The 24,932-nt window shown below is 48.1% G+C and overlaps 3 protein-coding genes across 9 annotated transcripts in view; 1 reads left to right on the top strand and 2 right to left on the bottom strand.

Annotated features, from left to right (window-relative positions):
* Positions 1–1,109, bottom strand: part of AIFM3 (AIF family member 3) — a 49,803-nt gene extending 48,694 nt beyond the window's left edge. For 3 of the 6 annotated variants that reach the window (XM_083478636.1, XM_083478634.1, XM_083478635.1), the window contains exon 1: positions 731–1,108. The gene's annotated coding sequence lies outside the window, so the exon portion shown is untranslated. Of the gene's footprint in view, positions 1–730 lie in introns of all 6 variants that reach the window. The other 3 variants (XM_083478633.1, XM_083478637.1, XM_083478638.1) reach the window with 3 other exon arrangements.
* A 4,613-nt stretch (positions 1,110–5,722) lies between these two features.
* On the top strand, positions 5,723–16,073 carry SIRT4 (sirtuin 4). 2 transcript variants are annotated; one of them, XM_083478770.1, is made up of 5 exons: positions 5,723–5,960; positions 7,588–8,095; positions 10,645–10,939; positions 14,292–14,486; positions 15,857–16,073. In XM_083478770.1, the coding sequence occupies exons 1-4, from the start codon at positions 5,738–5,740 to the stop codon at positions 14,442–14,444; spliced, it is 1,179 nt and encodes a 392-aa protein (XP_083334896.1). In that variant the 5' UTR covers positions 5,723–5,737; the 3' UTR covers positions 14,445–14,486; positions 15,857–16,073. The 2 variants fall into 2 exon arrangements, with proteins under 2 accessions (XP_083334896.1, XP_083334897.1); XM_083478771.1 differs by having other exon boundaries at positions 14,292–14,482.
* Positions 16,074–17,051: 978 nt separating this feature from the next.
* LOC310694953 (hydroxysteroid 11-beta-dehydrogenase 1-like protein B) lies at positions 17,052–23,753 on the bottom strand. Its single transcript, XM_083478864.1, has 6 exons — positions 23,573–23,753; positions 21,568–21,698; positions 20,488–20,599; positions 19,393–19,581; positions 18,361–18,504; positions 17,052–17,295 (listed from the first exon to the last, which is right to left on the bottom strand). Exons 1-6 carry the CDS (start codon positions 23,652–23,654, stop codon positions 17,081–17,083), a joined length of 873 nt encoding a protein of 290 aa, XP_083334990.1. The 5' UTR covers positions 23,655–23,753; the 3' UTR covers positions 17,052–17,080.
* Between the last annotated feature and the right edge of the window lie 1,179 nt (positions 23,754–24,932).

Here is a 24,932-nt window from a genome sequence, read left to right on the forward strand (position 1 = left end):
CTGCTTTGCATGCAAAATGTCTCTGGTTCAACCCCCGGCAGCATCTCCAGGTAATGACCCCCGAAAAAAAAACCTTGGAGAGCTGCTGCCAGTCAGTGTAGACAATACTGAGCTAGATAGACCAGCGCTCTGAGTCCGTACAAGACAGCTTTCCTGTGCTCCTACTTCGTGACACACACCAAGGATGATTTACGCAGGAGCGGAGTCCATCATGAACCGCAGGCGAGAGAGAGAGATCCTTTCAAGGGATCCTGTTTATTACCCGGCTGGAAGCGGACGGGTCAGAGTCCCTGCCAGTCCGTCAGAGGGAAAGCAGAGAGCAAGAGGACTAAAAGAAAAGGGGGAAAGTGGCGGGGGGTGGGAGAAGCAATTAAAATGTTGTCCTTGTTGAGGCACAGCTGTTTGCAGCGCAGGGGAGGTTTTGAGCCCAAACAACGGGAGGGGGGGACCACTGCAGCTTTTGGGAGCGCACACAGAGAGAGGCTGGATTATTCCTGTCCCCAGCAGCTGAAGATTTCAATCAAGGCATCTCTCATCATATGCAGCACAGAAGCTGTGTTTTAGCTGAGATTTCCAAAAAGAAATGACTCATTTTCTTAGATTCCACCCCCCCCCCGCTCCCCATACACACACCAAGAATCCGGGGTGCGAAGGGAAACCCTCTGGGTTGCTTCCTTCCCACCTACCCGCTTAATTCCTGCTTCCTCCAGCTGGGAGGGTTTCGCCTTACCTGGGCAGGGAGAGCAGTGAGGCGCGCAAGGAACTGGGCATCAGCCTTGGCATCAGCTGCCGGGTGGAGGCAGAGGCTGTGGAAGAGGCTGCTTTCGTTCCTGCCTGGACTTCTGGGTCTTTGCAGAGAGGGAGGCCGGGTTTCCTCTCTCCCCCGCCCCAGCCCTGCAGTATTGATCCAAATGGGCCAAGGAGGTGCCAACTTGGCCGGAGTCCCGCAAGGCTTCCTTCCGGCGCCAGCAGCTGCTACTCATCTGCAGCCCCCGAAAACTTTAGGCTGGGGGAAGACGGAGGGAGACTCCGGGTCCTGCATGAAACTTCCAAGGCACCTGCAGGCAGAGAGAGAAAGGGAGAGGGAGAGAGAGAGGCTGTTGACAGCTCAGAGCCCCCCTGGCGGTGGCTGAGAAGACAGCCCTAGGCTCCAGGGTCAGAAGCGGACCCAGGAGTGCGCTCTGTGACTTAACCGCTTCACCGCTGCAGCGGGGCAGTCAGGGAGCGAGGGAGCATCCCTTGGTGCTTGGCAAGGAAGATCAGATCGTAAGAGGAACAGAGGACACAGAGAGAGAGGGAGACAAGAGGTTACATAAGGCCACAGTGACAGGAAGCTGCCTGAGTCACAACCCTGGTCCATTGGGCTCAAAATAGTCTGTGCTGACTGGTCCGGTGATTTCGGGAGTCTCCTGGAGACAGGGGCAGTTTTACTAGGAAACTAATGAATCTAATGAATGCTGATCAGAAGGTGCGACGGGGTGAGCTCCCGTTGCTCGGTCCCAGCTCCTGCCAACCTAGCAGTTCAAAAGCACGTCAAAGTACAAGTAGATAAATAGGTACCGCTCCGGCGGGAAGGTAAACAGCGTTTCCATGCGCTGCTCTGGTTCGCCAGAAGCGGCTTAGTCATGCTGGCCACATGACCCGGAAGCTGTACGCCAGCTCCCTCGGCCAATAAAGCGAGATGAGCACCGCAACCCCAGTCGGTCACGACTGGACCTAATGGTCAGGGGTCCCTTTACTTTTACCTTTAATGAATCTTAATATTCAGGGCCCCGATCCCAGAGGACCCCCAGAAGCAACTTAAGTCCACATGGCTTAATTTTTTGGGGTCTAGTCAGTGCTTTTTTTCTGGGGGGGGTGGGATGCATACCCCTAAACATTTTGTGAATCTAATTTGGGCCTCATCCAGGAGCGTTATTTCAATTTGAGTAGAAAAATGAGAGTACACCTAAACATTTTCTTTTTTATATAGAAAAAAAGCACTGGGTCTAGTAGACTCAACTGGAGTCGCACAACTCTATTGATTAATTTTGTTGTTGTATACCGTATATTTCAGCAATCCCAAAGTCTGCGAGTCAGTAGCACACAAGGGTGCCAACTTGAATAAAACATTGGGGGGGGGACGCTCAGGTAAGCTGCGCCCCACATGATCAATCACAAGACACAACACACCATTTGATGGAAATGCCCATCAAATTGGGGGGCCCGGGGCCCTCAAATATTTTATGGGGGGAGGAAGGGACCATGGACCCTAGGAGTTGCTTTCTATGGTAGCACAGATGTTGCAAAGGTGGGGTGATCCGTCGTGGAAGAACCCCACTGAAGAAGATAACAGCAGCTACCCAGACGTCGTTGCTGGTTGCCATGACGGTTTAAGCTTCAGGGCCCCCAAAAATGTAGGTCCCCGCAGTCTGGAAATGGCAGGGTTCGAACCTGAGACCTTCTCCATGCAGAGTAGGCAGTCTGTTATAGAACAGTTGTCCTTTTCGTAAAGATAAACCAAGACTCTAGTCCTCATGGTTCTGAACTTCGGAACTCTCTTCCACAGGAGGCAGTGATGGCCACCAATCTAGATAGCCTTTAAAGAGGATTGGAGAAATTCATTGAGAAGAAGGCTATTAATCCCTACTAGCTAAGATGGCCAGGCTCTGCCTCCACTGTCAGAGGCAGCAATGAATACCAGTTGCTGGGAACTGCAGGAGAATAGAATAGAATAGAATAGAATAGAATAGAATAGAATAGAATAGAATAGAATAGAATAGAATTTATAATTTATACCCCGCCCATCTGGCTGGGTTGCCCCAGCCACTCTGGGTGGCTTCCAACAGAGTATTAAAATACAGTGGTCTGTTAAACATTAAAAGCTTCCCTAAAAAGAGGGCTGCCTTCAGATGTCTTCTAAAAGTCTGGTAGTTGTTCTTCTCTTTGACATCTAGTGGGAAGGCGTTCCACAGGGCAGGTGCCACTACCGGGAAGGCCTTCTGCCTGGTTCCCTGTAACTTGGCTTCTCACAGTGAGGCCCTCAGCGCTGGACGGACCTCAGTGCCCAGGCAGAACGATGGGGGTGGAGATGCTCCTTCAGGTACACTGGGCTGAGGCCGTTTAGGGCTTTCAAGGGCAGCACCAACAGTTTGAACTGTGCTCAGAAACGTACTGGGAGCCAATGTAGGTCTTTCAAGACCAGTATTATGTGGTCTCGGCGGCCGCTCCCAGTCACCAGAGGGCAGAATGCTCTTGTGCTCGAATCCTGCTTGCCAGTTTCCCACAAGCATGTGGTTGGCCACTGTGAGAACAGGATGCTGGACTAGTTGGGCCATTGGCCTGATCCAGCAGCCTCTTCCTATGTTCTTATAAAGTGCTGATTTAAATAGGAACCTATCCCAGGCTGAATCAGACCACTGATCCTTTGAACGGAAGTGTTGTCTGTGCTGCTACAGCCCTTCCCCTAAAATAAATTAAGATTCTAGTCCTTATGGTTATAACAAAACAAAAAAAAACCAGAGCTGAATTAAATGGGTAGCTGCCTTATACTGAGTCTGATTACTGGTCCATCTAGCTTAGCATGTCTACACTGACTGACAGCAGCCCTCCAGGATTTTGGAGAGGGATCCTCCCTCTCCCATCCCTCCATGGAGATGCTGCTTGGGGTTGAACCTGAGACCTTCTGCATGCAAAGCAGCTGTTCTGTCACTTAGCTACGGCTTCTTCCTCAGGCTTAGAGCACCCCTAAAATAAACAGAGCCAGTCCTTTAGCCCAAAAATGGAAAACAAGCGAGGTCCCAAAGAAGAAAGGCAACTTAAGTTGACCAAATATGCACAACCTGCAGACGTAACATATAGAATAAGAGAACAAGAAGAACACACGTTTAAAGAAGATTGGAAAACGTTTATTGAATATGCGGAAAATAATTGGCAACATTAAGATAAATTCAACGGTGTAAATAAGTTTTGATGGATGCAATAATGGACTATTGATTGGTATAGTTTTTTTGTAAAATATGCAGGGATTTAAGATATGTAAAATGAACCATGGAGAGAGGAGAAGGGAAGTCATGGATATCTTAAGGAGGTAAAATGAGTATTTGAAATTGTAAAACAGAAAATTTGATTAAAAATTATATATATATATATATATATATATATATATATATATATATATACATGTATATATAAAACAGAGCCAGTCCCCAAAGCTGTGCTCTGATCCCTTGCTGATTTGCCTTTGATGTACCCCAAAAATGCCCTCTGGGTTGCCTCCAGTCAGTGCACCTGGGCTCCCCAAAGTGGTGTATCGTAGCTCTCCCAGACACCCCACACAAACATTGGCACCCTCCAAGGCCAGTGTCTCTCCTATATTTTTAATGAGCTGGTTTTTCATTCCATCTCCCCTCTTTCCTCCGATGAGCGTACACAGTTCTCTGCCTTCCCCCATCCCATCCTGTTTGCATTTCATTTTCACAACAACCCTGTGAGGTAGCACAGGAGCCAACTCCTAGGGGCCGAGGTCCCTTCTTCAGCTGCCCCTCAATAAAATATTTGAGAGGGCCAAACCCACCAAAGTTGATGGGCATTGCCATTCAAATGGTGTGTCTTGTGATCAATTATGTGGTGCGGGGCAATTATGTGGGGGCCCACCATATTTTATTTAAGTTCGCACCCCTGAGAGGTAGGTTAGGCTGACAGGCAGTGACTGGCCCACAAGATCACCCAGTGAGCTTCCTGGCTGAACAGGGATTTGAACCTTGGTCTGCCTTAGTCCATCCCAACCTAACCTACCCCACAGGGTCGCTGTGGAGATTAAATAAGGAGAGGGTAGAACCATGCACAGGACACAGGTGGCGCTGTGGGTTAAACCACTGAGCCTAGGACTTGCCAATCAGAAGGTTGGCGGTTCGAATCCCCACGACAGGGTGAGCTTCCGTTGCTCGGTCCCTGCTCCTGTCAACCTAGCAGTTCGAAAGCACGTCAAGTGAAAGATAAATAGGTAAAAGCAATGACAAACCTAGACAGCATCTTAAAAAGCAGAGACATCACCTTGCCAACAAAGGTCCATATAGTTAAAGCTATGGTTTTCCCAGTAGTGATGTATGGAAGTGAGAGCTGGACCATAAAGAAGGCTGATCGCCGAAGAATTGATGCTTTTGAATTCTGGTGCTGGAGGAGACTCTTGAGAGTCCCATGGACTGCAAGAAGATCAAACCTCTCCATTCTGAAGGAAATCAGCCCTGAGTGCTCACTGGAAGGACAGATCCTGAAGCTAAGGCTCCAATACTTTGGCCACCTCGTGAGAAGAGAAGACTCCCTGGAAAAAATCCTGATGTTGGGAAAGATGGAGGGCACAAGGAGAAGGGGATGACAGAGGACGAGATGGTTGGACAGTGTTCTCGAAGCTACAAACATGAGTTTGACCAAACTGCGGGAGGCAGTGGAAGACAGGAGTGCCTGGCGTGCTCTGGTCCAGGGGGTCACGAAGAGTCGGACATGACTAAGCGACTAAACAACAAAGAACCATGCACGCCACCTCGACCTCCTCAGAGAGAAAAGGTGGAGGCTGCGAATGCATTAAATCAACAAATTTAAACTCCCCTCCAGATGTTGTCGACTGCAACTCCCACCACCCCCTCGCCATGCTGGCTGGAGGTGATGGCAGGTGAAGTCCGGAGGGCGCCAGGTCGGGAAAGCTCGTTCCAGAACCTTCCCAAGTTCCACAGAACCCGGCGGCTCCTCTGATCTCACAATGCAACCGGGCTTTGAAACGCGATCAAAAACCACACCCGGGCAAAGGCAGGTTTTCCCAGCCAGACCAGCTTGCAGCTGTTCACTCACCCGGTGCATTGTGGGAGTTGTAGTTCCCTCCCCCTGCCTCCTGCGGGAACTGCATCCCCCAGCAGGCTGTGCTTCCTCGGCCCTCCGCGCGGCTGCGATAGAGGTCAATTGCACCCTCTGGGGTGCAGCGCGAGGTGAGGGTCGCGTGTCGCTTACCGCGGGGTGAAACCCAGGACGCGCCATTCGGAGGGAGGGAAAGAAACGGTCCAGATCCCCTTTGCAGAGGATGCCCATTTCTCCCGCTTGCCCCTCCCCTGGCTGGTTACATGTATAGGGTCGAGAGTTACATAACGAGGCGGCGATCCTCTGCACTCACAGAAAGCTGCTGCACCGACAAAAATAGATCCAAGTCCAAAATGCAGCTGGGGGGGGGGTAGAGAAGGGAAATTCTGATGTTCCTCCCCCAAGCGCCCCAGAGGCAACATCAGATTTAATGGGGTCGACGCCCTATAACCTTTGCGTAAGCTACCGAGGGGCATGTCTTTTAAAAATCCTAAGCCCTTTTATAGTTCTCGTTGGTTGGATGAGCACTTTTAGGAATCTTTCATTTCATTTCCTCTCCCTCTTAAGTGTTTTTAATTGGTTATCAAGTGGGTTTCGGAGACCTTTTCATGTGCAAAACAGTGAAGAAATGGAATAGGTAACATTATCATAAAAGAACTTTGAAACAGGGGTGTCTCTCTGTCCCCTCGATTTAGCCAATCTATAGAAGGAGGGTGATGGTGTAATAATAATATTATTGAAAGGGACCCTGAGGATCATCTAGTCCAACCCCCTGCAAAGCAGGAATATAAAACTGTCCCATATGGGGATCAAACCTGCAACCTTGGCATTATCAGCAGCATGCTCTAACCAACAGAGCTATGAATAATAATAATAATAGCCAATTTAAGCTGCAATCTGAGTAGGCATGAGAGAACGATTGTGGCTTAGTGGCTAGATCATCAGGCAAGGATCTGGCAGACCAGAGTTCAAATCCTCACTCAGCCATGAAGCTCACTTGGGGCAGTCATTTGCTCTCAATCTGACCTACCAGACAGAGTTGTTGTGAAGATAAAAGTATATACGCAACTTTGAGCTCCTTGGAGCAAAAGCTAGGAGATGAATTCAATAAAACAAACAAACAAATCGAAGTCGCATGGGCTCAGCACCTCCCATTGAGAACGCAGTCCGATTTTGGAACTTAAAAACCATTTTAAAGCTTTGAGCACCTTCCCCTAACCAGATGCCCTCCAGTGAGATGCCCATCCAGGCTAGGAGATCACAGTGGTCCTCTTGTGCCACACAGTTAAACAAGTGCTGTGTCGTGGTTCAGGGAAACCCAGGTCCAAGCCATAGCTGTCAACGCTTCCCTTTTTTTAAGGGAAATTCCCTTATTCCGAATAGGATTCCTCGCAAGAAAAGGTAAAAGTTGACACCTATGGTCCAAGCCCACCCTCGGCCACTTAGTGAGCTTGGAGCTTGTCATTTTTTCAGCCTAATGCTGGGGTGAGGAATCTGTGGCCCTCCAGATACGGCTCAACTCTCAGTGTGGCCAGTGCTTGGGGATGATAGCACTGGATGGTCCCCAACTCTGAATTTAAATTCTTGGGACCACCCTGAACCTTTGAGGCACATGTTTTGTTGCATGTGACAAAGTTTGGGAGCCTCCACCGCAAGTATCCAGTCTGCCTAAAGATCAGGCCGGCTCCAAACATAAAGCCATGTGAGCAGAGTTCGAAAAGAAGCAGTCCTCACCTGTCCTCTTCTGTCCTCACCTAGATGAGCGTTACCTCTCTCCTGAAGGTCTTGGAAGGATGGCCCATGGTGGACTTCACTGCCGTGGCTCCCACTCCTCCGTGGCCAAGGCTGACCAGACCCTGGCCTTTGTTCCCGCCAGTCCTCCCCTGGACCCAGCGGAAGTCCAGAAGCTGCAAGAGTTTGTGAGCAGGGCCCGGAGGCTGTTTGTGTTGACCGGAGCAGGAATCTCCACCGAATCTGGAATCCCAGACTATCGCTCTGAAGGCGTGGGCCTCTACTCCCGGACGGATCGGCGTCCCGTCCAGCACGCCGAATTTCTGCGGAGTGCCCGGGCCCGACAGAAGTACTGGGCCAGGAACTTTGTCGGCTGGCCCCAGTTTTCGGCCCACCAGCCCAACGTCGCCCACTTGGCCCTGAGGAACTGGGAGGCACTGGGGAAACTGCACTGGCTGGTGACCCAGAACGTAGACGCCCTGCATGCCAAGGCCGGCAGCCAGCGTTTGACCGAGCTGCACGGCTGCATCCACAGGTTAGGGAGAGTGGCGATGGGGAGGCTGGCTGATGGAAAAGGGGGAGTGCAACTTTGCAACTGGGATGAGCTATTCCTGGAGATGTGAACAGCAGTTGGGGGGGATTGTTGGCCCCACAAATTCCCTTGCTGAAAAATAAAAGGGGTGAGTGATTGGTCTGCATTGCCATGACCATAAGGTAAAGGTAAAGGGACCCCTGACCATTAGGTCCGGGGTTGCCCCAGAGTTGCCGACTCTGGGGTCGCTTTATTGGCCGAGGGAGCCGGCGTACAGCTTCCGGGTCATGTGGCCAGCATGACTAAGCTGCTTCTGGCGAACCAGAGCAGCGCACAGAAACACCGTTTAGCTTCCCGCCGGAGCGGTACCTATTTATCTACTTGCATTTTGACGTGCTTTTGAACTGCTAGGTTGACAGGAGCAGGGACCGAGCAACAGGAGCTCACCCCATTGCAGGGATTCAAACTGCCAACCTATGCTCTGTGGTTTAACCCACAGCGTCCCATAGAGAGATATAAAAAGTAACCACTGCAAGTGCCTTTAAAATACACACTGCTACCAGCCCAGAGATGGAAAGAAGATAAAGTACCTACCAGAGAAGAATGGCAGATGAAGTTAAAGACCATTGTAAACACTTAAAGTCATTAGTAGGATTGTAATATCACTTGTAGTTTAATGGTGAATTCTGGACACAATGGAAGAGGTAAAGGGTTTGGATTATCATAAAAGATACAGGAGGAAGTGACTAATAATAGGACCCACAAAGGGGACGGTGGAAGTCCAGGAGATTCCTTGGAATCTTGCTTTTATGATTTATGTTTGATATATCTCTGTAAAATTTTAAGTTGAGAAACCAAATAAATAAATTTAAAAATAAAATAAAATGCACCCTGTGGTTGTTATTGTTGCTGTTTTACAATTTGATCTTGAATGAAAACAACAACAACAACAATTTATATGCTGCCCATCTGACTGGCTGCTTGGAGTTGCAGGACTACAATTGATTATTTTTTTGTTGCATATATTTCAACAATCCGAAAGTTTGAAATGCATTAGCACAGACATTGCAAAAGTGGGGTAATCTGTGGTGGAACAACCTCAATGAAGAAGAAAACAACGGTTACCCAGACCACATTGCTGGTTGTGAAAGGGTCCCCATGACAGTTCGCGCTTTGGGGGCCCCCAAAATGTAGGTCTGCCACAGCCTAGAGATGGCGGGGATCGAACCTGGGACCTTCTGCATGCAGAGTAGGCGGTCTGCTATAGAACAGTGGTCCTTTTCTTATAAATTCAGCAAGACTCCAGTCCTCATGGTTCTGAACTATGGAACTCTCTCCCACAGAAGGCAGTAACAGTCACCAACCTAGATGGGTTTAAAAGGCAAATTCATGGAGGGGAGGGCTGTCAATGCCTACTAGCCGTGAATGCTAGGCCCTGCCCCCCCAGTGGGAGGCAGCAACACTTCTGAATACTGCTTGCTGGAAGGAGAATCCTTGTCCTCAAATCCTGCTTGCCACTTTCCCATAGGCATGTGGTTGGCCACTGTGAGAACAGGACGCTGGACTAGTTGGGCTATTGGCCTAATCCAGCAGGGCTGTTCTTACGTTCTTATAAATAAAGTGCTGATTTAAATAGGAACCTATCCCAGGCTGAATCAGACCACCGGTCCATTGAACGGAAGTGTTGTCTGTACTGCTACAGCCCTTCCCCTAAAATAAATTAAGATTCTAGTCCATGGGTCGGCAAACTAAGGTCCACGGGCCCAATCAGGCCCAATTGCCTTCTGGATCCGGTCCGCAGGTGGGCCAGGAATCGCCGTGTGAATCGCCAGCACACGTGTTTTTCCCCTCTCCCTCACACGGCGGCGGTGGCGCCTCCTCCCTCCCTCCCTCCCTCCCGGCTTCTCCCCGCCCTGCCTAGAGGAGGAAGGGGCTGGGCTTTGTTGGTGCCAGCAGCAGCAGCAGCGCTTGAGCGGCCGCCATTTTAAGCAGCGCCTCTCTGGAGCTCTTTCACGCTCTGTTCATCATCCCCCTGCCGCTCGCAAGACACAGGTAAGCAGCCACGGGGCTCATGGTGCTCTTGCATCATTCTCCCCCCCAAAAAAATAGTCCGCCCCCCCCAAGGTCTGAGGGACAGTGGACCGACCCCCTGCTGAAAAAGTTTGCTGGTCCCTGTTCTAGTCCTTATGGCTATAACAAAAAACTCAAAACTGAATTAAACGGGATACAGTGGTACCTCAGGTTAAGTATTTAATTCGTTCCGGAGGTCCGTACTTAACCTGAAAATGTTCTTAACCTGAAGCACCACTTTAGCTAATGGGGTCTCCTGCTGCCGCGCTGCCGGAGCACGATTTCTGTTCTCATCCTGAAGCAAAGTTCTTAACCTGAAGCACTATTTCTGGGTTAGTGGAGTCTGTAACCTGAAGCGTATGTAAGCTGAAGTGTATGTAACCCGAGGTACCACTGTAATAGGCTACTGTGAAAACTGAATGCTACATAGGCCCCATTTGGCTTGACCCAGCAGGCCCTCATGTTTTTATGTTGCCTCGCAGGGTCTTGTGCCTCAGTTGTGGAGACCGGACGCTCCGCACTGACCTCCAGGAGCGCTTTGAGGCCTTGAACCCCACCTGGAGAGCCGAGGCGCATGGGGTGGCCCCGGACGGCGACGTCTTCCTGTCCGAAGAAGAGGTGCGCACTTTTCTCGTCCCCCCGTGCAGCAAGTGCGGCGGGAACCTCAAACCAGACGTGACGTTCTTCGGGGATTCCGTGAGCAAGGAGAAAGTGGACTTTGTGTACCAGCGCCTGGGCGAGGCCGATTCGGTCCTGGTGGCGGGGTCCTCTTTGCAGGTGGGTGCCCACAGCCAGCGAGGAGCTGGACCTGGGAGCAGAGGAGCGGCGGTCGATTTCTCCCCCCAACCCCACCCCCCATCCCGCAAAGGCAGGTTCAGATTTAGCTGCATTGAGCATACAGTTCTCTGAATCAGAACCGTGGTGTTTATATACCATGTTCCCAAAATTTGTCTCGGTTATCTGTACAAAATGGGACGTGGGTGGCGCTGTGGGTTAATGAAGCTAATGAAGGCGCCAGATGAACTTCCCTGGGGAGAGAATTCCACAGACTGGGAGCCACTGTAGAGAAGGCCCCGTTCTCGTGTTGCCGCCCTCCGCACCTCTCAAGGAGGAGGCACATGAAGAAGGGCCTCAGAAGATGATCTCAGGGTCCAGGTAGGTTTATATGGGAAGAGGCAGTCCTTGAGGTATTGTGGCCCGGAGCTAGTTAACAGTAGATACTTTCAAGTTACGTCTTGCTATTTAAATGGTCTCCTATCTGTGTGAACCTTCCTGAGTTCTTAAACAGGAAGTGGAGAGAAAGGTTTATTTCACTGTACTGTATAGGTCAGAGGGTGCAACGTTTATATAAAGATTTTTATTTTTAAGGTATTGAAGTGGTGTACAGAAATTGAAAACTGCAATAAAACCATCAATAGCAAACCACTAAACTCATCATTATAAAATACATTCTAAGCCACAATGTAGCTCAGGGGGTACAGCATCTACGTTGCATGAAGAATGTCTGGGGTTTCAGGCTGGACTTGGAAAGGCTCTGTAAACCCTGGAGAGCTTCTGCCAGTCAGTGTAGACAGTACAGAGCTAGACAGATCAATGGTAGCTTCCTATGTTCCTAAAGGAACACAGTCCAGCTTTAAAAACTGTGGAAAGCCCAAGCAAAAGAGGTTGCCTCTAAGAGGTGTCTAAACAAGCTGTGGGATGCAGGTGGCACTGTGGTCTAAACCACAGAGCCTAGGGCTTGCCGATTGGAAGGTTGGCAGTTCGAATCCCCACGACGGAGTGAGCTCCCGTTGCTCAGTCCCTGCTCCTGCCAACCTAGCAGTTCAAAAGCACATCAAAGTGCAAGTAGATAAATAGGTACCGCTCCGGCGGGAAGGTAAACAGCGTTTCCGTGTGCTGCTCTGGTTCGCCAGAAGCGGCTTAGTCATGCTGGCCACATGACCTGGAAGCTGTACACCAGCTCCCTCAGCGAATAAAGCGAGATGAGCACTGCAACCCCAGAGTCGGCCACGACTGGACCTAATGGTCAGGGGTCCCTTTATCTTTACCTTATCTGTACAAAAACCTTGTGAGGTTTATTTTCTTACTGCTTTCATATCCCGCCTTTTTCCTCCAAGGAGCACAAGGCAACGTTTTCGTCGTTCTCCCCCTCCTCGTTTCAGTCCCCACAACAACCCTGTGAGGTAGGTTAGGCTGAGAGAGGCAGAGACTGGCTCAAGGTTGCCCAGTAAACTTTGTGGTAGAGTGGGAAATTTGAACCCTGGTCTCCTAGTCCAACACTCTAACACCACACTGGCTCTCAGGTTGCAGAGTATAATTATAACACATATAATTATACTCTGCATATCCTGAGATCTGCCAGGAAACCTTGCAGTGTTAACGTGCCAGCTCGTTTTCGGGCTCAATTCAAGGTGCTCACATTAGTGTTTGAAGCCCTCAGGCCCCCAATATATGAAAGGCCACCTCCTTCCCCACAGAACTTGTCGGGTGCTGAGATGGGCAGAGGAGACCCTCTTGGTAGTTCCTCCACCTTCAGAGGCTCAGGATGGCAGCAGCCCAGGAGAGGGCCTTCTCTGTGGTGGCTCCTAAGCTGTGAAACAACACACCTCTTCACCCTGTCGTTGGACATTTGAGTGTATATTTTTAGAACCCACCTTATTTCTGTCATCGTTTTAAACTGTTTTAAACAGTTCCGATTTAATTGTTTGTTTGTTTAAACAACAACAACAACAACCACACTCCCTATCTCACATTCAGGAGCTTTTGCCAGCCAGTTAAACAGCCCCTTCTGCTGTAGAGCACTGGGTAGGTCAATTTATTCTTTAATCTCTCCCTGCCCCCACCCTGGTTTTCTTCCACACCTCCCTCTTCTCTATAACTCTGAGGTCTCCAACATAGCATCTGAGGTCCCTAACGTAGCAGCTGTGGGCACCACACCGCCTTCACACAGACAGACAGACAGACAGACAGACACACACACACACACACACACACACAGAGAGAGAGAGAGAGACTATGTCCCCCAAGGCCTTTGCCTCTTCCAATTTTTTAAAATTAGATATTATAACTTTTTGTTGTTTGATCGGGGGGGGGGGTTGCCTGGTTAAGGAATGCTGTTGCCCACCTCCTTTTTTTATTTTATTGTCTGTGTTTTATCTGGCATTTCCTATGCTTTTTTCTGGGCAGGGAGCAATATTCTCCATTATCAGTCTCTCTTCTGTGAAATGGGTATTTTTGCAGTGCCCAGGATAGTGGCTTAGATTTCCGAATGTGTGCCCAGCTCCAAAAAGTTTGAGGACTGTTCTGATTGCTAGCCAGTGTTTCAGGGGTGCTGTGCATGCTCAGTCCCCACTGGGCCAATTTGTTTAAAGAGTTTTCTGTTCAAGGTCCCGGCTGTTGATCTCCAACTACTGCAAACTTTGCTGACAGCAGCAAAACTATGCATTGCCCAATCTTGGAAATGTAAATAAAAAAAATAAATTAAAAGAATCAATCACCCATGATTACAGAAGAAAACCAGGGAAACAGCCTTGTATATAAAGCAAGCACATACTAGAGATAAAAATTACAATAATTATCCATGCCTTTGCTCATGCAATTCTGGAATGACAAAGTAGCAGATGATATCTTTCCATAGAATGCATATATGTTAATTTAATTGTCTGCCACCATGTATTATTTCATAGAATCATATAAATGTAAAGTTGGTGGGACCCAGCTCGCTGCAATACACCTATTCTTTCCCCTCCCTCCATTATTATTATTATTATTATTATTATTATTATTATTATTATTGATACCCCGACCATCTGGCTGGGTTGCTCCAGCCACTCTGGGTGGCTTCCAATACATATATAAAACATAATAAAACATTGAACATTAATAATAGCAGTCTGATCCAATACAAAAAATGTCACAATAACTTTAAAATAAACAACTTATGTCAAATAAAGCAACATTCAATAATCCATTGGAATCTAAAAGTAACTACTAAAATTAAATATCAGCAAATACAGTGGAACCTCGGTTTTCGAACGTAATCTGTTCCGGAAGCCCGTTTGACTTCCGAAACATTTGAAAACCGAGGATCAAAGGGCTGTCTGACCATCTCTGCCACGTGTCTCAACAGGTGTACTCGGCGTACAAGTTTGCACTCGCGGCCCGCGACGGGAAGCTACCGATGGCCGTCGTCAACATTGGCCCGACCAGGGCAGATTCCTTTGTGACTCTGAAACTGAATTCTCGTTGCGGAGAGCTGCTGCCTCTGATTGTCCTAAAGTGACCCAAATCGACACCCCAGGGGAGCAACCCCTCTCTGGGGTAGGTAAGTATCCCCACACTCTTGCAGCCCAGCAGAGTTAGGCCCTCAGTTGGTCATGTCTGGTGCTGGAACCCACAGGGCATGAGGCCAAGGAAGAATCAGAATTCAGAATCATAGAATAGTAGAGCAGGAAGGGACCCCTGGGGGTCATCTATTCCAACCCCTGCAATGCAGGAGGCACAGCTAAATAATCCATGACAGGTAGCAATAATAATAATAATAATAATAATAATAATAATAATAATTTATTATTTGTATCCCGTCCATCTGGCTGGGTTTCCCCAGCCACTCTGGGCGGCTTCCAACAAAGTACAGTGGTACCTCGGGTTAAGTACTTAATTCATTCCGGTGGTACGTTCTTACCCTGAAACTGTTCTTAACCTGAGGTACCACTTTAGCTAATGAGGCCTCCCGCTGCTGCTGCGCCGCCAGAACACAATTTCTGTTCTTATCCTGAAGCAAAGTTCTTAACCTGAAGCACTAATTCTGGGTTAGCAGAGTCTGTAACCTGAAGCGTATGTAACCCGAGGTACCACTGTATTAAAATACAGTGGTCTGTTAAACCTGTTAAACGTTAAAAGCTTCCCTAAAGAGGGCTGCCTTCAGATGTCTTCTAAAAGTCTGGTAGTTGTTCTTCTCTTTGACATCTGGTGGGAGGGCGTTCCACAGAGCAGGTGCCACTACCATCCAACCTCTCGCTAAAAACCTCCAGCAATGGAGAGTCCACCGTCTTCTGAGGTTGTTGTTGTTTTATATGCCACCCATCTGATGGGTTGCCCCAGCCAGTCTGGGCGGCTTGCAACAAATTAGAACATCAAACACAGCAAAACATCAAACATTTAAAACTTCCCTATACAGGGCTGCCTTCAGATGTCTTCTAAAAGTTGTATATCTCCTTGACACCTGATGGGAGGGTGTTCCACAAGGTGGGCATCACTACAGAGAATGCCCTCTGCCTGTTTTCCTGTAACTTCTCTTCTCACAATGAGGGAATTGCCAGAAGGCCCTCGGAGCTGGACCTCAGTGTCTGTTCTGGACGATGGGGGTGGAGATGCTCCTTCAGGTATACAGTCGTACCTCAGGTTTATAGACGCTTCAGGTTACAGACTCCACTAACCTAGAAATAGTACCTCGGGTTAAGAACTTTGCTTCAGGATGAGAACAGAAATCATGCGGCGGCAGCGGGAGGCCGGGAGGCATTTGGTCCCTGTGAGAGCAGGAGGCTGGACTAGACAGGCCACTGGCCTGATGCAGTGAGTTTCTCCTTGTGTCCTTTATGCTGTTTAGCTTTCTTTGCAGCATCAACCTACCGGGGGGAGCGGGGGGCACAGACGGACCAGCCTCACCACCTGCCATGTTTTTTCTCCTTCCAGGGCCGCTGCCAGCAACGCCGCCACATCTTCCCAGAGCTCATCCAGCCCCACGTCCGCTTTCAACACGCCTGTGCTGGCCAAGTTCAGAGGCAGCAAAGATGAGGAGAAGGAGGACAGTGAAAACCCGGGTTCTGATTCTCAGCCGACGGGGGCCTAAACAACTTTTGTGTACGGGGAGATGCTGTGTGAATTAAAAAGAAACCTCCGGTGCACGCTGCTTCCCGGGGTGTGGCCTCTGCTGTGGATCTGGCACAGAGGAAATGGCTACTGGTGGCCGGGAGAAGGGAGAAATCTTTCTGCCTTAACGGGAGGGTATGCCTCCAAATGCTCTTTTTCAAAAGGATATGGCGGTACTACAATTCCCATCATCCCTAGCTAGCAGGACCAGCGGTTGGGGGTGATGGGATTTGTAGTGTGAAAAAACAGCTGGAGACCTCTGTTTGGGAAACACTAGGATAGGGGAAGGGCTGCAGCTCAGCATAAGGCCGGTGCCTTTTGAAATCTGCTCTAAATGAGAGCCATGAGGACTAGAAACTTACTTCGTTTTCAGGGGAAGGGTGCAGCTCAGTGGTAGACCATCTCTTCTGCATGCAGGAGCTCTTGGGGCTGAATCTCCAGATAGGGCTGATGGACCTGACTTGGTGTAAGGCAGATTCCTATTTAAATCTGCTATTTGTTTAGAACAATGAGGACTAGGATCTTACTTCATTTTTAGGGGAGGGGCACAGCTCAGTGGTAGAGCTTTGTGTGCCGGAGTTACCATAAGTTCAGTCCCTGGCATCTCCAGGTAAGCTTGGAAGGTCCCTTCCCTGAAACCATATGTTGTTTGGTTATGCAAAAAAATAAGAACACCATAAAAATTGATGCATATATTAGGGGAAATGTGTATGTGAGTTAGAACTGCAGACAAAAATGTGTTTATTAGGTGAGATTTGCACTTAAAACACTGTTGAATATTCAAGAGAGAGAGAGAGAGAAACACACCAGAAAGCAGCCCCCAATAATTTGCAGCACCTGCGGACATGTGTGCAGATGTAATTTCTGGCATCGTGCTGCGTCAGCTCGGCCCACAGAGGATCTCTGCGGGAGTGATCCAGCCCATGCCCGGTAAGCCTTGCCAACCCCTGCTTTAAAGGATGTGGCCAGTGCCTGGCCAGTGCCTGTTTTCCCACTCATAATTCTTTTCATAATCCACTCATAATCCACTTTCCCCACAAATAATTCTCAGAGGATTTTCTCCAGAACGTAGCTGTTGCTCATGATCTGGTCCACGACTCCTGGCAGCCAATCTCTGAGGAGCATCAAAGGTTTCGTGAGCCAGTAAGGAAAGAAAACTTCCCTCACCCTCATGACGCCGCCCCTCACGATGGCCTGGGCGCAGAGCTCTTTCGAACTTGGCTTCATGGAGATCTTGCCTTCTACCGATCTCACAGCTGAGTCTGCGGAAAAGAACACAGAAGGCAAGTCAGTGTGGAAAGGGCACCAGAAACCCCAGGACCTTAGAAGCTGCTGCTGGTCTGTCTGCCTTGCTGCTGCCTACAGGGGCTGACGGTGGCTCTCCAGAGCTGCAGGCTCAGGAGTCTCGCCCAGCCCTTCCTGAAGATGCTTCTGGGGATTACCCGCTCTGCTAGGTTGGCAGGAGCTGGGACTGAGCAACGGGAGCCCATCCCATCGCAGGGATTTGAACTGCCAGCCTTCTGAGCGGCAAGCCCAAGAGGCTCAGTGGCTTAGACCCACGTCCCATCACGATGTTTAGCTGGTGTTATAAGAAAAAACTGCTCTTTTCCCCTTCTGGGCTATCCTGGAGCCCGTATAGAGTCCTTAAGTGGGTTCCCTATCGGTAGCAGAAAATAGCAGAGGCCAACCAGAGAATATTGAGAAGCAAAGTGGCTAGTAAGCCTGATCTTTATTAAACTGTTGCAACAGGGTCCCCACTCACCACACACAGGAGGGAGAGAGAACCCTGAACAATGGTGCGCAAGCCCTTAAAAGACTTTTGAAATTGGCCACCCTGTTGCCCAAGACCATCCCCCTAAAACAGCATACATACATCACAGAAGGAGACGGTCTTCAGCAGAAATCCTGTTTGCCAGGATACCTCATAATGGTCACTGATTGCATTACCTGGGGCAGTCTGGCCATTCTTTTGTGATGGTTAATGCTTTAGTTCCTAAATCCAGGGCACAGGCTCACCCTATTCATACACAAATACACCCTTAAGGCAGGATTTGCAAGCAAAATGACAATGGGAAGGCTTTCCCAATTTTCCTCCCTTACTGCAGAGAAATATTTGAGGTCATTGGGAGAGTCAAAATGGCTTCAGGATTGCTCTCCTGTACTATTTCAGACACGTGGTTTATGTATGTGTTTGCCTTGAACATTTAGAACATTTATTTTACAATTGAGACCTTAGAATTCTTACAACACTGGGGATATATCATGATGTTGAAGACTGGATTATCACCCAGCCCTACTAAGCGGCTGCCCTACCTGGGGCTGCTTACCTGTGTCAATGTACCCCAACACGGCAACCGTGATGGGCATGTTGATTTCCCGGAGGCGCAGCTCTGTGCGCAAGGAGCTGTAGAATCCTTCCAGCGCAGCTTTGCTGGCAGCATATGGAACGGAGAAAGGGGATGGAAGACGGCCTGAGAGAAAACAGGAACATATTCCTACTTGGAAGGCTGCAGAATCTATTTCTCCAGAAACCAAAGGGGTTAAGGGGATGGAGCGACTGCCCCTCTGAGGGAACGTTGCAGCCTTTGGGACTTTTTAGTTTAGAGGAGAGGCGAGTAAGGGGGCGACATGATATTGGTTTGTACAACTGACATGGAGAAAGCCGTGACAGAAAGGATTTTCTCCCCCTCACGTTTTTTTTCAGCAGAAGAATGGGGTGTGAGTGCTCTCCAATAAATTAACTAACAGAGGATTGGGAAATTTAGATGCAGGAGCCCTAGAAGGACCTAAGAAGAGCCCTGCAAATCAGGCCAATGGCCCATCTAGTAGTAGTAGTAGTGGTAGTAGTAGTAGTAGTAGTAGTAGTAGTAATAATAATAATAATAATAATAATAATAATAATAATAATAATACATTTATACGTTGTGCATCTGGCTGGGTTTCCCCAGCCACTCTGGGCAGCTCCCAACAGAATTTTAAAAACACGATAAATACATCAAACATTAAAAGCTTCCCTAAACAGGGCTGCCTTCAGGCGCCATCTAAAAGTCAGATAGTTGTTTATTTCCTTGACATCTGATGGGAGGGCGTTCCACAGGGTGGGCGCCACTACCGAGAAGGCCCTCTGCCTGGTTCCCTGTAACCTCACTTCTCACAGGGACGGAAAACCGCCAGAAGGCCCTCGGCATTGGACCTCAGTGTCTGGGCAGAACGATGGGGGTGGAGATGCTCCTTCAGGTATACTGGGCTGAGGCCGTTTAGGGCATTAAAGGTCAACACCAGCACTTTGAATTGTGCTCAGAGAGTTTGGACCTCCTGAGATCACTTAGGCTGGGGGGTCTCCAGTTGCCTGCCCATACCGCATATGGACGATACCACGATGATGTTGCCACGGGACTCTTGCAACATGCTCAGGGCCGACACGGTGACCTGGACGTAGCTGAAGAAGTTGACTGTCATGGAGCTGATCACAGATTCCATGTCTCCTTGGTACGGGCCAAAACCGTTTTTTCCACCAACATGATTCAGAACCAGCAGATCAAGCCCCCCTGCAGGGGAAAAGAGCACAGAGACCCTGAGTGGAAGAGGGAGAGCAACAACCATCTTAGGAGATGGATTAATCTCAAATGACTGAGGCTGGTGGGAGTTGCCGTCCAAATTATCTGGAAGGCCAATCAGGTTGGGAGATGCTGGTCAAACCCCTTCCTTCCTTCCTTCCTTCCTTCCTTCCTTCCTTCCTTCCTTCCTTCCTTCTCCCTCCCTTCCTCCCTCCCTGGCAAGGTTTAAATCAAATCCTTCAAACCTCCTATGGGGAAGATTCTCAGGAATGGTGGAAGGAGAAAGAATTTGCCCATGTGAAGACCCTCAAGTGGAAACTCTTACACATATGGTTCGTAAATGTAAACTATATGTTGATCTCCACCAGCAGTTCCTAGATCAACTCTGCATCCCCAAATGGAAACCAGAGTTAGAGGTCATACACTTTCTATTATTGGGGAATAATCAGCAGCTCACCAGGTTAGTGGCTAAATATCTTTATCTGGTTTTTTGTCATCGAAACACATTGCAGACGTCTGATCTCCCTGGAGACCTAGAGATGTAATACTAGACTGCTTTGCCTCTTTCATTTGACAAATGTTTTGTGTCACTGGGAAGGTGGTAATTCTGTATTGATTTGCTATGGATGTTTGTATGTGATGCCAATAGAAGGTTTGATGATGATGATGATATACCATCCTTCATCAAAAGATCTCTGGGCAGATCTCTGCCAAGATGCAGGCAGACAAGGCCAATAGCTGAGGTGTCCCGGGGCAGAAGCCGTGTTCCCCTCAAGACGAAAGGGTTAAGGAGCCCTTTCCCTGCGCCTCAGGTAGCTTGTGTGGCAGCCTTTTGGGAACTGGAAGAACAGTTGCCACCCCTCCAAGACTGGCTAGAGACTGGCCCTCCATCTTTACCCAAGACGTTCTTGGTTTCTTCCACAACATTCCGGGCAGAAGCCAAGTCACTCATTTCTGAAACGACGTACGAAGCAGAGGCGGCTCCCAGTTTCAGACAATTCTGGACTACCTGGAGGAAACAAATAAATGGAAAACAAGCGAGGTCCCAACTAAAGAAGACTGGCAACTTAAACTGATGGAATATGTGCAGCTTGCAGACTTAACTTATAGAATAAGAGAACAAGAAGAGTATACGTTTAAAGAAGACTGGGTAATGTTTATTGAATACATAGGTGAAAATTGTCTACACTTGAAAAGGTTGGCAGCTTTAAGATAAATTCAACAGTGTAAATAAATTTTGATGGATGTAAAAATGGAATATTGGATGGCTTAGTTTATGTGAAATATGCAGGGATCTATGGCATGCAAACTGAACCATGGAAAGAGAAGAAGGGAAGTCATTGATATTTTAAGGTTGTTTAAATGAATATTCTAAATTGTAAGATTAAAAAAAAACTTAATAAAATTATGCAAAAAAAGAGAAAACAAAAATAAAGAGGGAATCCTATCTGAGCAGTAAAAAACAGCCACAAAATTTATTATACAGCGAGCCAGTTTAAAAGCACCATTATTTTAAAAAATCAAAATAAAAACAGTTGGATCAGGAAGTTCAAGTTCAGGGGAATGTTGATTGGAAACAAGTGTGTCTTTAAAAACCATTAGAATAGCAGTAGTGATGGTGAGTCATAAAATCATAGAATTATAGAGTTGCAAGAGACCCCAAGTGTCATCTAGTCCAACGCGTGAGAGCAAGGAGGGCATTCCATAATGTCGGTGCCATCAGGAAAAAAGCCTCCATGTTCCCACAAGCCAATGGTCACCATCAGGGCATGGCTAAACTAAACTGGTTTCCATTATTGAACAGTGGATTCTTGTGGGAGGGGAGCTTGGTCAAAAGGAGGGCCAGATGAGGAAGGAAGAGATGGGGGGGGTATTTTTGAGAGGGGAGGGGAGGCTAAGGGTTGTAGCCAAACTAAGACTATTGGAATCAGGGAACCTGAGATTAACTACATTGGGGTCAAGGGATTAACAGTTTACCTTCTGGAGTCGTGTCGCATTCCTCGCTGTCAGCATCAAATGGGCCCCCATCCAGGCGAACTCATAGGCCATTTGTTCCCCTATCCCTGTGCTTGACCCTGTCACCAGGACCCGTTTCCCTCGCACCATTTCTGGAGAGAGAGAAGGAGATGGTCAACACCAGCCGGCTACAATCCAGATGTTTTGCACTGAAGTTCGTAAGAACGGAAACGTAAGGATAGAAGGAGAGTCTGGCCAAAGGGGCCCCCATGCAGTCACAGAATCATAGAGTTGGAAAAGACCCTTAGGATCATCTAGTCCAGGCATCCCCAACTCAGCCCTCCAGATGTTTTGGGACTACAACTCCCATCATCCCTAGCTAACAGGGCCAGTGGTCAGGGATGACGGGAATTGTAGTCCCAAAACATCTGGAGGGCCGCATTTGGGGATGCCTGATCTAATCCAACCCCCTACAATGCTGGGATACGCAGCTGTCCTCATACGGGGATCGAACCTGCAGCCTTGGTGTTATCAGCGCCACGCTCTAGCCAACTGAGCTATCCAAACTGTCCTGTTCTCACAGTGGATGACTAAATGCCCCAACGGGAAGCCCGCAAGCAGGATCTGAGTGCAGCAGCACTCTCCTGTCCGGTGGTTTCCAGCAATGGGGATTTAGAAATATTACTGCCTCCTCCCTAGTAATTGATTTCATTTCATAAGATCGATATACGGCTGGATTGCAACAGAACATCGACACCATTACGAAACAACAAAGTTGATGAAAGCAATTCTTTAAAATGTTCAAATATTAAATCAGAATAAATGATCATTACCCCAGAGTCTCAGGGGTGGTGACAGCCCAAGGGAGGGTCTTTTCTGTGGTGGCCTCCTAAGCTGCAGAAATCCCACTTCACAGAGATGCACTTTCATTATACAGCTTTCAAAAGACGCACCTCTTTCCCCTGGCACCTGTGTCTTTAGGATCCACCCTTCCCTCCAGTGATTGTAATTAAACTGTTTTTAAAGTTGTGTTTTGTTGTAACCCGCTCTGGAACCTTAGGGTGAAGGGAGAGTTAATAACAACAACAACAACAACAACAACAATGACAACAACGACAACAACAACTCTTGAGAGTCCCATGGACTGCAAGAAGATCAAACCTCTCCATTCTGAAGGAAATCAGCCCTGAATGCTCACTGGAAGGACAGATCGTGAAGCTGAGGCTCCAATACTTTGGCCACCTCATGAGAAGAGAAGACTCCCTGGAAAAGACCCTGATGTTGGGAAAGATGGAGGGCACAAGGAGAAGGGGACGACAGAGGACGAGATGGTGGGACAGTGTTCTCAAAGCTACTAACATGAGTTTGACCAAAGTTGTGTTTTGTTGTAACCCGCTCTGGAACGTTAAGGTGAAGGGATAATTAATTTAATAGTAATAATAATAATAATAATAATAATAATAATAATAATAATAATAATTTAAAACACTAATGTAAAGCATGGGCCAGGTTCTATGCATCTGGATAGGGTAGTCTAAACAAAAAAAGTTTTTAGCAAGTGCCAACAACAGACCCTCCAAGCTTCCCTATTTTCCAGGGACAATCCCATATTTACAGAAGCTCTCCCGGTTTCTGATCTGATCCCTGAATGTCCCGCTTTTCCTTAGGACTTCCCTATTTTCTTCGGAGAAATGTTGGAGGGTAGTGATCCGACCTCCGAGCCATCTGAAGGTAGCCCTGTGTAGGGAACTTTTTCAAAATTTTATTATATTTTCATATATGTTGGAAGTTAGGTGGGCGAGGTATAAATAGTAACTTCTTTGTTGTTGATGTTGTTGTTGTTGTTGTTATGGAATAGGTGGTCCCTATTTTCATTGGATAAATGTTGCAGAGTATGCTACAAGAGCAGAGCGAAGGTGCTTGTCTGGTGTCGCTGGCATGCTATGTGCAAACATTCCCGAGAACGGCAGAGGGATTTATGTGCAAGCCACGATTCAGAAGAGGCAACCCTTCTCCCTTGGCTTACCTTCAGAGAAGCTTTCCCAGGTATAGGCATAGTAAACGAGGACAGCGATGAGGACAGGCGCGACGATCTTGAGCACCGCCATGGTTCTCTCTGCAGCCAATCATTAACCTCGGCCAGCTGGACTTGTTTGGTGAGGTTCAGAAATCCACCCTTTGCCCTGTGGCCACCCGAAGCCTTTCCCTGCTTCAAATTGTGCAATTTCTCCTAGCCTTGGGCACACACCTCCACCTCTCGGCTCCAGCGCCTTTCTTCCTTCCTTCCTTTCTTTCTTTCTTTCTTTCTTTCTTTCTTTCTTTCTTTCTTTCTTTCTTTCTTTCTTTTCTTCCTTCTTTTCTTTTGCTAATTGTTTCTTACTGTGTATTTTTTATATGTTTTGTTCTTGTATGTTTTTATTCTTGAAGTTCTTCTTATGTTTAAATTTTGAAACTTTTTATTGTCTGTGAAACTTTAATAAATATTATTATATAAAAAAAAAGAAAAACAACAACCCAGAAAAAAAAATATTTGGCGAGGTTCAGAAATCCACCCTTTGCCCTGTGGCCACCCAAAGCCTTTCCCAGAAATAAACAACTATTGGCATCATCATCATCATCATCATCATCATCATAAATGTATTATTTATAGCCTGCCCATCTGGCTGGGTTTCCCCAGCCACTCTGGGCAGCTCCCAACAGAATATTAAAAACAATAAAACATCAGACGTTCGAACTTCCCTAAACAGGGCTGTCTTATAAAAGTCAGATAGTTGTTTATTTCCTTGACATCTGGTGGGAGGGCGTTCCACAGGGCGGGTGCTATTACCGAGAAGGCCCTCTGCCTGGTTCCCTGTAGCCTCGCTTCTCACAGTGAGGGAACCACCTGAAGGCCCTCGGCGCTGGACCTCAGTGTCCGGGCTGAACGATGGGGGTGGAGACGCTCCTTCAGGTATACTGGGCTGAGGCCATTTAGGACTTTAAAGGTCAGCACCAACACTTTGAATTGTGCTCGGAAATGTACTGGGAGCCAATGTAGATCTTTCGGGACTGGTGTTCTATGGTCTTGGCGGCCACTCCCAGTTGCCATTCTAGCTGCGGCATTCTGTATTAATTGTAGTTTCCGGGTCACCTTCAAAAGTAGCCCCACATAGAGCACATTGCAGTACAGCTGGGAACACACCCAGTCTGGAATCCCAGACAGTCACTGCCAGTCAGTGTAGACAATACTGAGCTAAGTCTCACTCACCATAAGGCAGTTTCTTATGCTCTCCCGATCTTCCAAATAGGGCTTCAGTTCTGCAGGGATGCAGAGCGAGAGGGAGAGATTTGGGACAAGTGCAAGGGGGACATTGCATCTGTCTTCTGACAAGCTTCCTGAGGTTTTG

This window comes from Podarcis liolepis (assembly GCF_965112155.1).
Source record: "Podarcis liolepis genome assembly, chromosome: 15".
In the NCBI taxonomy this organism is placed as follows: domain Eukaryota; kingdom Metazoa; phylum Chordata; class Lepidosauria; order Squamata; family Lacertidae; genus Podarcis; species Podarcis liolepis.

Coding starts and splice junctions, on each gene's coding strand:
- SIRT4 (XM_083478770.1), top strand. CDS start 5,738: ATGCAACCGGGCTTTGAAACGCGATCAAAAACCACACCCGGGCAAAGG. Junction 5,961..7,587: donor CCTCTGGGGTGCAGCGCGAG/GTGAGGGTCGCG, acceptor GTCCTCACCTAG/ATGAGCGTTACCTCTCTCCT. Junction 8,096..10,644: donor CTGCACGGCTGCATCCACAG/GTTAGGGAGAGT, acceptor GTTGCCTCGCAG/GGTCTTGTGCCTCAGTTGTG.
- LOC310694953 (XM_083478864.1), bottom strand. CDS start 23,654: ATGGCGGTGCTCAAGATCGTCGCGCCTGTCCTCATCGCTGTCCTCGTT. Junction 21,699..23,572: donor CTGGGAAAGCTTCTCTGAAG/GTAAGCCAAGGG, acceptor CTCTCTCTCCAG/AAATGGTGCGAGGGAAACGG. Junction 20,600..21,567: donor ATGCGACACGACTCCAGAAG/GTAAACTGTTAA, acceptor TGTTTCCTCCAG/GTAGTCCAGAATTGTCTGAA.